A 14865-nucleotide genomic window follows, 5' to 3' on the forward strand; every position below is an offset into this window, starting at 1 on the left:
GTTATGTTGTATTATCCACATTAAACACACACATATAGGTAGGTAGGTAGATAAACTGACACAAATTATATAGGTAGAAAGAGGATTTTTGCAAAGAATCATTGTGTGCACGTTCACCAATTTTAAGAATTTCCCCTCTATAATCTGATAGTGTATTTGAATTTAGGTGAAGACAGTATGTATGAATGTATGTATATGTCAGAACAGTTGACAAAACACAACATTTTTCAGGTATTTATATTTATTTTGTCTATTACAATTATCACAGTTTGTATAAATAATAATGAATATATACCATATCAATTAACAGTGTTCTACAAAGCCAGCAATTTGTACAGCAATCAATTTTCTTTCTTTTATCCCAAACTTTCCCATCCGATTTCTAATCTTTTCATGCCCCTAAACCAGGAACAGTTATTTTTAATTATTTTTTAAAAATAATTGTGTTGTTTTGTAAAGGATGTTAAACTGTAAAATGTTTTATTTCTTATTTTATACCATGAATTTATGTTTTCCTTGGTATTAATTTTTTTCTTTTGCAATTTGTTTGTACCCAAGTTCACAGATTTAGGAAGGAGTTTTACTGTTTCCACATAAAAAGGGGTCAAGGGAAGAGTTTTATTGTTTTCACAAAAAAGGGTCAAGGGAAGGGATTTTGTTGTTGTTTTGACATAAAAAATGATCATGGGAAGGGGTTTTATTGTTTCCATATAAAAGGATCATGGAGGGGTTTTAATGTTTCCACACAAAGATCATAGGAAGGGGTTTTGATGTTTCCACATAATGATTCTTGTTCACTGGGTCTTTAAATTATGGTATGTTCACCGAAATCTATGAAAATCAATACTGCGTCAATAAAGAGGAAAATCACTGCAATTGGAATAACACGAACTCTAATTATTGTACGAGTACTTTTTATCTACTACCTTGAATTTATTTACTGTGCATGATTATGTTAGTACATATGATATACTGGTAGATCCAAGACAACTAAGTCATGAGATTAACAACATCTTCCAGATTTCCCGTAATTTTATTTTCTTCTTTCTTTTCTCCACTTCACAGTCCAGTCAAATGAAAAACTTTGATATATTTAATTTCAAGGTTTAAATCTTGTAATACAGAGATTCCAGTTTTTAGAGGTGCTTTTCAAGAGAGGTTACCCCATAATTAAAGGCAGCCAAACCTGACAACAAAGTCATGTATTTAGTACCATTTTGTCACCTTCCTGGGAGGTCACCCATTTATGAAGACTACTTTTCATTACAGACAAGTTGGCTTCAAAAGAAGCAGACCATAGTAGTCGTTTCTAAGGCATATGATATTGATTCCAGAGGTCCTATGAAATAATGAAAATCACTGTAACATGTTGGGATATACTGAACATTAAATGTCAACCCCTTAATACTGAAGCATGTGTATCAAACATTTATAATTAATGCTTTAACATGCCTGTATTTATTCCTGTACTAAACATTTATAAAGAATGCTTTTACATGCCTGTATTAATTTATGTACTAAACATTTATAATTAATGCTTTTACATGCCTGTATTTATTCATGTACTAAACATTTATAATGAATGTTTTTACATGGCTGTATTTATTCCTGTACTAAACATTTATAATGAATGTTTTTACATGGCTGTATTTATTCCTGTACTAAACATTTATAATGAATGTTTTTACATGGCTGTATTTATTCCTGTATGTCACACATACAATTAGGAGTAGCATAGATCCAGATTATGTTGCTGCATAATGTATAGTAACAGTTAATTTAGGGGGAGAGGGAATAATTTGCATAATGTAAAGTAATAGTTTCATGGGGGTGGCAGAGATGGAGTAATATGCATAATGTATAGTAACCATTTCATTGGTGGGGAGAGGGAGTAATTTGCATAATGTAAAGTAATAATTTCATTGGTGGGAGAAGAGGAAGTAATTTGCATAATGAATAGTAATAGTTTCTTGAGGGGGGAGGGAGGGAGTAATTTGCCTAATTTAAAGCAACAGTTTTATTTGGTAGAGGTGGGGGAGCAATTTACAGAGCTAGAGATTATTAAATATTTGGTTTATTATGGAATGATACAAAGACAGACAAAACTTACTTGGCAAGGTGCTTGCCATTCCATACCAGGACAATAATGAACCATGCAATGAATTGACCACACTGATCATCTTGGCATTGCTAAGCACATTATTTTGAATTTTTATGTGGAAACAATGCAAAAAAAATGTTAACAATTTCATTACAAAATGATGTCATTTGTGATGTTGTGTCACACAGACCTGGCATTTTTCCAACAGGTCAGGTATGGGCTCCTATTATGCTTTCACATGATTCACTTTCACCTAAAAGAAAATGCAAGAAATCTGTCTGAAGTGGTGGAATAATAGTGTATTTTCACACCTAAAATGCACTTTATTTTAGATTTTTAAGAAATTATTTGGGAATTAGTGGTTTTTCCAAGCTAAGCAATTAAAAAAGTTTACACCATACCAATTCAAGTATACACAAGCTGAAAAAAGTAACTAATATATGACATGTGAAACATTCAAACAGGTTAAAGTTATATTAAGATGACTAATTTAGTCTGGTCATGCAGAAACTACCATCTAGTCATGTGATCAATGTGACAACCAGTTTTTGACCTGCCATCAGTTTATAAAGCACGTCTCTGCATGATTATTCACAAATAATGTGTATAGTGCAGTTAGTGTTATAAACTACATCTCTTGGAAACTAAATTACAAACTACAGTAATCATTATGAGCACATATAAACATCTATATATAATACTAGTCTGATGGAGGCAATATTCTTGGACTCTGATAAGAAATAAAGGGATGATACAGAATGACAGGTGCTCTACAAGACTTGATCTTTTGGAATATAGTGGATCTTACATCTGGGTTCATTTCAAATTAGTGTGAAGTAGTTTATAGCTACTGCAAGCAGAAGGAACCAAAATATTAACAGAATTTTTGGCTTGACTGGAGAGTAAGCTAAAATATGGCATGTCGGATCTAGTGCTGTTCTAATTAACTGATTTGAAATGACCAATAAATACATTACGGTTTCTGTGATGACTGGTCAGACTCTAGTTCTGCACCATTTCCACTGTTTTGGGCCAGATTTTTTCAACAAATACCTGTGTTCCGACAAGATATATCAAAAAATGAATCCTGAATTTATTAACAGAAGGTGATGATTTATAAAGTTTTTATTCCCAACAGTCTCCAGATCCAAGAAAAATGACTTGAAGGCATAGAATTTAAAGGCTGGCATGATATTTGGGATCCATAACCCGTGGGGTTTGATTAAGCAGTGCACCCACTGTATAATGTAAACATCAGACATGGTTAATTCATTCTCCTATTATATAATATATGTATATATAAAACTCTGTAAAATTCTACCAATAATCAAAATAATTTAGCTGCAAACATTTTGCAGTAGGTACTTGACTTCTATGTGAACAAACTGAACACAAAGCTATTATTCATTAAACATACAGCCATTACAAGCACAAACATTTATGCAACAAAAGTATAAAACGTAAAATCAGTGAGCAAAATTTATACAGTAGCCACACCGCGGTATCTGTAATCAATAATGGTTGCCATCCCTAAAAAAAAGAAGAATTTATTAATGTTTTTATAAAAATACTTTTGAAGGTCCAAAATATGAGGTTAATATTCTGTAAAATATGGAAAATTAATGAAATGGACGCTTACCTGCACTTCTTCAGGGGGAAAGACAATTTTTTCAAACTTATTAAGGCAAGTTTCTGTTATAATTACAAAATAAACTAATACTTTAGCAAATTATCACATCTGTGTACAATTTTGATAAATAGGTTAAAATTTGATTCCTATCATAAATAATGTTGCCAGATTGGCACTATTTTTTAAGTTGCTAAGTGAATTATTTTTTATTATTTCCATGTCATGAACAACACCTTATAAAATCAGTACTCTGAAGTGAATATTTCTCAAAGTTTACTTCATTGCATCAGTGTGTTTGAAATCTGTCTGAGACCTTTCCAACAGGTTGGATATGGACAAACTAAACAAGAATACAAAATATAACCATGTGTTAATCCACTAATCTGCAAAGTTGTCTTTACTGATGCATGTACTAAATTCAAAATTTATTCCTTGCTTGAAACATATATATTTCAAGAAAGATTTTCCTTTAATTTCAAATCTTGTCACTTAAACAGAAACAGATGCTGCTGTTGTTGTTCTTGTAGGGTTTAACGCCATTTTTCAGCACACGATAGGCTATACATGGCGGCCAGTATTAATGGTGGAGGAAGAACCCAGGAAATTCCCGGAAAGAACCACCGACCCTCAAGAAGCTACTGGAAGCTTTCTCACATACCCACACTGGCTGAATCCAAGACTCGAACCCACACAGACAGAGGTGAGATGGTAGTGATCCATAATGGAGAGCGCTTTAGACCACTCGGCCACTCAGGGCCCCAGCAACAGATGCAACATATCAGTTGACATAAAAGAATTTTTATAGAAGTTACTTTTCATTTATCTGAAAAATGCAGTGAACTCAATTAGGTGTGATTCTTGTCACATCGGTATTAACTGGGTTCTGACCACACCCTACAAAATTTGCCGAAACCGTTAGATGGCAGTCAATAGATAATGACAGAAACCCAAATGTTTATATCAAAATCAATGCAGCTGACACACATGTACAATGTAAAATTTGATTTAAGTTAGATAGGAAAATTGACATACTACTAAAGAATATTTCATTAACTTTTTGAGAAAATTCAAAATGGCAGTTATAAATTGTACAAGCATTTAAAAAACAAACAAGGTCTAAAATTGTAATTTCATGAGCGGCATTTCTTCAGTCACATTCTGTGACATGGCAGCATGTAAATACCATATAAACCTGTTTATAAGTCGGATCAACTACAAACTGTAAATCCAGATCTGTTATCACAATGTGCAGCCAATTTGGGTCTCTGCAGTTTGTAAGCAGCAATCATTAGAACCAACAGCATAAAGCCCAATCTGCTGGTGCATTATGGGATGCAGTTGAATCCGACTTGTTAACAGGTATATATATTAGTTTTAACAGAGTTTGATGACACAAGTAATCAATTTACTTATATGGATTCAGCATCTCTGTTTTACGAAACTAACTTAAGGAAGGTGATATCAAACTTCAGTTTGTTTTTATTCGATTGTTTTGTCATCTACTTGCATGAAACTTCATAAGAAAACAAAAATTTCAACATGGTGGAATTTCATGAATTTTTAAAATCATTCATGGTGTAATAGACCTATTTTAACTTAATGCTAGGTTGATCTTTAAAATAATTTCTTACCCTCATTCCCACATTTATTTCTGGAATGGCCCTAATGTATGGAGGGAAGTTCTGGGACTCAGGCACTGGTCTTATGATTTCATCATGAGATGATACCCCCACCCCACCCAAAAAACATACCTATTATCTGCAATAAAAAACCCACACAATCTACATTTTCTTATGCCCAAAAATGTAAATCTGAAATTGATATAATACTGGCAACTTACAGTTAAATAAAACATAGCTATGTATTTGCACTCTAAAATATTTTAAAACAATACTGAAGACTTGTTAGTTAATTAAAGCACAAAACTGAAATAAATTTTAATTTTTGTAATAAATAATGTCTTTCAAGGGTCACAAAAAGTAATCTTGTTTATCATAAAAAGTTCTGAGAGATATGTGTTTTTGTATGAAATTCTATTTCACATCATTCAAAAATGACAGCTTTGTATAACATCTTAATATCATGAATGATTAAACATGACTAGGCCAGATTTTGAGTCTTTATAATTTAGGTCACAACTGTCTGGTGTTTTCCAATTCGTCCATGATATGTTAATGCATTGGCCTCCCAGCGTGTTATGCCATGAGCTATGATAGGGGGTGCTGAGCTTCCTAAGGGAACCGGAGTCATCTGTGGAATGGGATAGAAAGCCTGGACAGTTTCTTGTCGTGCTCGTTGCTGTGCTACTCTAGATTTAGCTTCTATGACCCGCTCATTTGCTTCCTGCAGCATGCGTGTATCTAAAGCTGCTCGTGCCATGGCGGATTCTGTTTGTCGCATCAATATTCTGTGTTCCATGTATTTTTTGACAACCTCTTGTTGTTCACCTTCTGTGACTTTCATTGATTTAACTAAATCTGTTTTCAGTTGGACAGTATCATCATATTTTGCTTGACGATCATGTCGCATCAGAGCGTTAGATACAGAAGTGTGCTGGGTACTGAATTCTGTGATGAAAGTAAAGTCTTCTTTATAGGATTTAGTCAAATCATGAGATTTGCTTCTAAATTCTTGTTTACGATCAAAGTAGTTTAATCTCTGCATTTCTCGCTTTTCAAGGGCATCCAGCATATTTGCTCTTGAAATATCTCGTTGTTTCAGAGTGTGGTTGCGCCTTTCTTCATTAAATAACTTAATTCTCTCTTTGGCTCGATCCCTTTCCTCTCGCAAGTTCATGATATATTCCATCTTAGCTGCGGTCCTTTCAGCTTTCTCTCGATCTTTATAGGCTTGGTGCACAGCATACAGACAGGAGAGTCCCATAGTGCCATGCATACGATTAAACATTCTTTGATCAGAAGACATAAATTTTCTTGGTGGAAGTTTTGGGCGTTGAACATCCTGCAAGCGACGATGATGATCATTTTCAGCATCACGGATAAGCCGTCCTGCTTCTTGTTTGGTCAGGATCATTTCAGCCACTGGGTCTATGTAGGAAATAGTGGGTTTGAAGCCCTTCAGTCTGTACTGAGTAATCGGTGCTTCCTCTTCCTCACTCAGTTTTTCATCTGGTTCGGGAGTTGGAGTTGAGTCCACAACGGGACCAAAGAATTGGCTCACGCTCTTGACCTTCCTCACAGGTTTCTCCTTTTTTTTCTTCCTCCTTTTCTTGAGACTGATAGCACTCTCAGTGTTTTCTTTGGACAATGAAGGATAAAATGTTTCTGTGGCTATTTGTTCATGGAGCAGACTGGAAAATGGCCCTGTCTCTAGTTTTGCCAAATTGATCAAAAGGTTTTTCTTCTTTTTTGGGATGCCATCAGCTGTAAGTTCCATTGGAGAAATGGTTTCATGTTCATCAAACAGTCCTTCCAGTGGCGTTGGTAAAGGACCCAAATAAGCCTGCAAGAAAGTAAGCAAATCTGTCATCAATTGTTGAGGATATTGTGAAACTAAATTGTCAGCCAAGGTTTATATATCTTATTCGAACAAAAGGTGTATATATAAAAGATACATACATAATTGACCTCTTTTGAAAAAAAATTAAGAAAGAGATACAAGTGGTCAAAGTACATATGATACTGCTTACCTCAGTTATTGTATGGACACATGACCAGAAGGTTGTAGGTTCAATTCAGATCCTGATGATACATGCTTACATACCTAATCTGATTTTAAAAACTCTGGTAAGAAATAATAGTGTTTAGAAGTTCACCTTATCAGAATAAAATGACCTCTTTAAAATTTATTGATTTCACTCATAATCCAACCAATCAGAAACTTTTATGATAAAAGCTTTCATATTATAGAGTTTACACACTCAGCCAATCAGATACAATACCGCCTCATTACTATGCATAGATATTGTTAAGACTGGAGCTCATCCTAGGTCTTGAAGATATAGCATACATATCAAATCAGATCAAAATCTGATCAGAAATATGTTCTTAAGAGTGTTAGCAAGCTGAGCCAATCAGATGCAAGATATAGCATACATATCAAATCAGATCAAAATCTGATCAGAAATATGTCCTTGAGAGTGTTAGCAAGCTGAGCCAATCAGAGGCAAGAAACAGCATACATATCAAATCGGATCAAAATCTGATCAGAAATATGTCCTTGAGAGTGTTAGCAAGCTGAGCCAATCAGATGCAAGATCATCTTGTTAATATGCATGTATCTCATCAAACTTGTAGAAGATCTTGACAATACAAGTGTATGAGATCTTGACAGCAGAAATATCTATTCCAAATCTGATCAAAACTAGATCACAGCATACAGATTCCAGAGTGTTCACAAGCTCAGTCAATTAAATCCAAGATTACCTCAACTATATGCATGGCTCTTTATCAAACTTGTAAGAGATTTTGATAATATATATTCCACATTGGATAAAGTCACATCAGAAATATGGACTCGAGAGTGTGCACAAGTTCTGTCAATCAGATAATATAACCTCACCAGTGTGAATCACTCATTAGGTGAACTCTTGGTATAAACACCTATTTCAAGTTTATTTATAATCAGGTAAGAAATATGTCCTTCACAATTGATTACAATCTCATCAATATGATGCATGGGATCTTTCTTTTATTTGCATTTTACCTAAATAGTAATGATACAAACCCAAATTCCAGGTTTGATTGAAACTGGATGTAAAGCATAGGTTTCAAAATGATTACAAGAAAATATTGACAAACAGATGGGTGGGCAATGGACAACAGTCATCTAGCCATACCATAAGCTCACTAGGTTGTAAGGCCAGGCAAGCAAAAATGGCCAGGTAAGCAAAAATTGGGTCCAAAAGAGTATTTATTGTATTGGCTTAGATCATGAATTAGGGAAATTAAGAATAGCTTAGCCAAAAGTGTAATAAGTGAAAGTCAAACATTTAATTTCATGTTATAGCAACATATAAAAACTCAGCAATTATAGATATGCACACTCATGAGTCCACTTGCTTCTAATGAAAAAACACACATTTGGTAAGAATCATAGAAGAACTGATGGAAATATTATGGCTATACTACTGTAATATTTTCAGTATTTTTTTCTTTTTATTTAGGTAAATTACTGACAGTAAAACTTCCCTAAATTTGATTCTTTTGTAATTAGGGTGCCTCTGTCGACAGGCCACATTTCAGTCCCAAATGGGCCCCTATGTAACTTGGACTCTTATGCAGACTGGCTATATTTCAGTCTCAAATAGGCCCTTATTTAATCTGGGCATCTCTGTGCACAGGCCACAGTTCAGTCCCAATAAGGTCCCTGTTTAACCTGGGCTTCCTGCAGAAGGGCCAAATTACAGGCCTCCTAAGTCCTTCACTGTAACCGGGGCTGGCTTCATTGTAAGCAGGCAACATTTCAGTTGCCACAGGGCCCTTCTGTAATCTGGGCTTCCATGCAGACAGGCAACATTTCAGTTGTAATAGGGCTCTTCTGTAATCTGGGCTCCCAGAAAGGCAACATTTTAGTCAGAATAGTGTAGGTCAAGCACTAATATAAAGTCTTGAAATATTGGCAGTTTCTATAATTTAGAGAAAATGTGTGGCCCCAAATGTGTCATAACAATGTGGTAAATATCCTCTCTTTTTTTTTTTACAAAGAGGGATCTTTTCTTTTTGGTGTATATATTCCAGAAAATTACTTGTTTTTTTTTTTTTTTTTAAATTGTTCCCGTAATAGGCTGACCATTGGGTCAGGGAACCATCATAGGGTCACCTTACAACTAATAAATCATAGGAACAGTAAATATAGTGTAGGAAAAGAAAAAAAAAGTAAATATACAGTCACACACATGCAAGCTGACATGTACACATTTGTGTATTACACAATATCTTATTTGATAATTATGAATATACAGCATCTAGATGACACTATAACGTGACACTATTAAACACGTATTTTACTTTAACATATCACTGTAGTTACTGTGGAATAATTGTTCCAGATTCCTTGTTATCAATTTACCTATACATTCTCTTTCTCTAAACAGTTTATATACCTGCAAGACAGTCCAAAATGTAAAATGTTCAGTAACATTTTTATAAGGAATTTATCCATTTGTTTAAATACCCACTGGTCCAAATATCTAACAGGTTTTATATAAAACACTAAGTAAAGAAGACTACAGGTTGTACTTAAGTGTACACATTCACTATATTTAAATACTTCTAATATATGAAACAGTAAGTCGATTTGTATTAATCAACTTTGAAATCATGATCATCCTTGTTCTTATTGTTGCTGACATCATCATCATCATCCTAGTTGTTGTTATTATCATCATCATCCTCATCATCATCCAAGTTGCTGACATCTTCATCATCATCACAATGTAAAATTTAACAATATCTTTGCAGGAAAGCTGCATTTTAGGCATTTCTAAAACTTGTTTAATTACACCAACACTAAAAAGTTAATAATCCATCAATATTTTTTTTTTTTAACTACATCATTGTAGCATATTGACATTCTGAGCATTAAGAATTTCTAAAGTTTTGATACAAAATTAAATTAAAAAAACCTCTCAAATATATAAAAAGAAACCATTTTTCTCTCTCTCTCTCTCTCTAGGTCCAAAAATAATACCACCACCAGAACCACCACCTTTCATTAGATTCACACTTGATCTGGATATACTGAACCACCACCTTGTGTTAGATTAACTCTCTGATGAAAATATTTCGATTAAATGAAAAAACAGAATCCATTATGAAGAAAGGCAATTAAAAACTCATGCCATTATAATGACCAGAATTTGAACAAAGCACCTATGGGATCAGTCCATATCTAGTTTGTGACTAAAGACCTAAGTTAATACTCTCATTACAGTTGGAAGTTCTATGATAATAGCAAATGGAAAAGATTAGTAAAGGTTTGTTAATCTTAATCTTTAACTTTAGCAAAAGCATGGATTTAACTGTAATCACCTCACAATATTAAAGAAAAACATCTTATGTAAAAATAAGGATTGACATCGACATACCAAACATTTGAAAGTTTCTTCCTCCACTTTTTGTTCGATTTTGTCGATATATAATTTATTGCTATATAATATTATGTTTTTAAATGGACATAAATATTTTTAACTTTTTCTTCTTCTAATAATCAAGAAATCCTCTCCAAGTTTTACTGATCAAGTCATTTAAGAGATAGGCATATCTGTGACATTGACCTTGGAGGCAATCAATTTAAATTTTCACATAACACAATAATATTTATCATAAATTCTTCCCATTTTATATCTTTATAACAAAACTGATTACAATTACTGACTTAGTGAATCTGCAATTTACAAACTGAAATGAGAAATTTTCATAAAGAATTAAAAAGCTGCCTCCTTGATGCTGATAATAAAACCAATAAAAACAGCCAACAATAAAGCACAATTAAGCTTTGCAAGTAAACTGAAGCAATACACAACTGGTATTTACATGTATTCAAACTCACCTCATCTTGATTTTTTATACTTTCATTAAGTGGCTACAAAATTGCATGAAATTAAAAATTAAATAATAGACCTGAATCTTTGCTTCATACTGAATGAAAAAAGCCCAAAAGAATTTATTTTGAAATTCTGATGAGTCATAATTTTTTAATTAAATCTCTCCTGTTCCCAATAGCCTAAAAAATGTGTAAACATAAAATCTGAACTTATGAACAAATACAAACATTTTATATTTCTGTAACTTTGTTCTCAATCAGATTAGAATCCTAAATGTGTTTTGGCCTTATTCTATTGTGTGTAAGTTTACACATGGAACACATGAAATATGGATGATAAAACTATACACACATGAAATATAAATAGTAACATTTTACACAAATTTATGAATTTTTGTAAATGATAAAATACTCCACACACATTAAATCTGAAAGACATACTTCCATATGCACATGAAGTCTACTCCTAAAAATGCACGCAATTTGAATGATACAATTCTAAACACTTGCATGAAATATATAAATGAGAAAAATCTACCCACACATGAAATGTAAATAATAAAACTCCATATACACATGAAATCTGAATGATAAAAATATAAACACATGAAATCTGAATGATAAAACCCTAAACATACATGAAATGTAACTGATGAAACTCAATACATACATGAAATCTGAATGATAAAAATCTACACACACATGAAATCTGAATGATAAAACTCTACACACATGAAATATGAATGATAAAAATCTACACACACATGAAATCTGAATGATTTAAATCTACACACACATGAAATCTGAATGATAAAACTCTACAAATACATGAAATCTGAATGATAATGCAAATGATGAAACTCAACACATACATGAAATCTGAATGATAAAAATCTACACACATGAAATCTGAATGATAAAACTCTAAACATACATGAAATGTAAATGATGAAACTCAACACATACATGAAATGTAAATGATAAAACTACACATACATGAAATCTGAATGAAATACTTCACACCTACATAAAATGTAATAAAACTCAACACATACATGAAATGTAAATGATAAAACTCTACACATACATGAAATCTGAATGAAAAACTCTATACATACATGAAATGTAAATGATGAAACTCAACACATACATGAAATGTAAATGATAAAACTACATACATGAAATCTGAATGAAATACTTGACATGTATGTAAAGTGTAAATAATAAAACTCGACACATACATGAAATGTAAATGATAAAACTCTACACATACATGAAATCTGAATGAAAAACTCTATACATGCATGAAATCTTAATGATAAAACTCCATACATACATGAAATGTAAATGATGAAACTCAACACATACATGAAATGTAAATGATAAAACTACACATACATGAAATCTGAATGAAATACTCGACACATACATAAAATGTAAATAATAAAACTCAACACATACATGAAATGTAAATGATAAAACTCTACACATACATGAAATCTGAATGAAAAACTCAACACATACATGAAATGTGAATGATAAAACTCAACACATACATGAAATGTAACTGATAAAACTCTACACAAACATGAAATCTGAATGAAAAACTCTATAAATACATGAAATCTGAATGGTAAAACTCTACACATACATGAAATCTGAATAATAAAACTCAACACATACATGAAATGTAACTGATAAAACTCTACACATACATGAAATCTGAATGAAAAGTCGACACATACATGAAATGTAAATGATAAAACTCTACACATACATGAAATCTGAATGAAAAAGTTGACACATACATGAAATGTAAATAATAAAACTCAATACATACATGAAATGTAAATGATAAAACTGTACATGTACATGAAATCTTAATGATAAAACTCAACACATACCTGAAATATAAATGATAAAACTCTACACATACATGATATATAAATAATAAAACTCTACACACACGTGAAATCTGAATTTTATTGGGAGACTCTCAGTATGATTTTTATATTTTGCAGTTTTGAATCCAAGTTCAATTTTCATAACCAGCAAGTTTCATGTCTACAAGGTTCTGACAATGCAGTGATCACACACTACCTTTACATCTTATTGATTCTAGGTCAGAATGCTTTTCATGTACAATTATCATCCAACTAAAAGCAGTATAGACCCAGATCTTCCACACACTGACCTCTGATGGCAGATCATGCAATACGATGTTCATGGCTGAGTGGACATAATACATTGCCCCATCACCATAATGCTGTTGATGGCAGTCAGAAATGTGGACCATCTTACAGGTAATGATAAAACTTTACACCCACATGAAATGTAGATGATAAAACTCTACATGTGCATTAAATCTGAATGATAAAACTCAACACATACATGAAATGTAAAAGATAAAACTCAACACACACATGAAATCTGAATGATAAACTCTACACACACATACACAAAATCTGAATGTTAAAACTCAACACACACAAGAAAATTAATGTAAATGATAAAACTCTACACATACATGAAAACTGAATTATAAAACTCAATACACACATGAAATGTAAATGATAAAATACAACACACACATGAAATGTGACTGATAAAACTCAAGACACATACATGAAATCTGATTGATAAAATACAGACATGAAATGTGAATGATAAAACTCTACACATACATGAAATCCAAATGATAAAACTCAAGACACATGAAATGTAAATGATGAAATACAATACACACATGAAATGTGAGTGATAAAACTCAAGACACATACATGAAATCTGATTGATAAAACTCAACACACATGAAATGTAAATGATAAAATACAATGCACACATGAAATGTCAATGATAAAACTCTACACATACATGAAATCCAAATGATAAAACTCAACACACATGAAATGTAATGATAAAATACAATACACACATGAAATGTAAATGATAAAACTCAAGACACATACATGAAATCAAAATGATAAAACTCAAGACACATACATGAAATCAAAATGATAAAACGCAAGACACATACATGAAATGTGAATGATAAAACTCAAGACACATACATGAAATCTGAATGGCAGATCTTGGACTAGGATCATGGTTGAGTGGGGATAATACAATACTCCATCACTATAATGCTCTTGATGGCATTCATAAATGTGGTACATCTTATGGATAAGGTTGCCCTACACAGAAGTATGTTATTCACTACTATCAAGTAATAAAATGGGATCCTTGACCATACTCACTTTACAAAATGACCACCTTGTACAAGGGAAAACCTTGCAAAAGGGACCACTTTTTACTGAGGTGCTTTACAGCAAGGAAGTACCAAGGTATGCAAAAGACTACTTTTTAGTATATAGTAGTGAAATACCAAGTACCAGTCTGAAATCTATACTTCTGAAAATATGATCAAAAGAAAATAGTGTAAATGTGTGAAAGAACATATACCATGCCTGTAGTCACACAAAAATGTAGAAAGTCTACTAAATAAATCTTACCCCAGATTTCTTGCTATCGATCTAAAAATGTGTATACATTTATTAAACTTAAGTTTATAACATACAATTTAAGTTTTGTTCTTGTACATGTTAACTTTCATTTACATTGAGTACTG

General features: G+C 32.4%; 1 protein-coding gene across 2 annotated transcripts in view; it reads right to left on the minus strand.

Annotated features, from left to right (window-relative positions):
• Positions 1-224: 224 nt before the first annotated feature.
• The window catches only part of LOC149779874 (uncharacterized), a 44001-nt gene continuing 29360 nt past the window's right edge, over positions 225-14865 (minus strand). The window contains exons 6-7 of one of the 2 annotated variants that reach the window (XM_089936553.1): positions 11244-11276; positions 225-7193 (exon numbers count right to left, since the gene is read on the minus strand). In XM_089936553.1, coding sequence (XP_089792679.1) covers positions 5859-7193; positions 11244-11276 — 1368 coding nt within the window. In that variant the 3' untranslated portion in view covers positions 225-5858. The remainder of the gene's footprint in view (positions 7194-11243; positions 11277-14865) is intronic. The other variant, XM_089936554.1, reaches the window with a different exon arrangement.

The sequence above is a fragment of the Sinohyriopsis cumingii genome, chromosome 16 (genome assembly GCF_028554795.1).
Source record: "Sinohyriopsis cumingii isolate HCF-2022 chromosome 16, ASM2855479v2, whole genome shotgun sequence".
NCBI lineage: Eukaryota > Metazoa > Mollusca > Bivalvia > Unionida > Unionidae > Sinohyriopsis > Sinohyriopsis cumingii.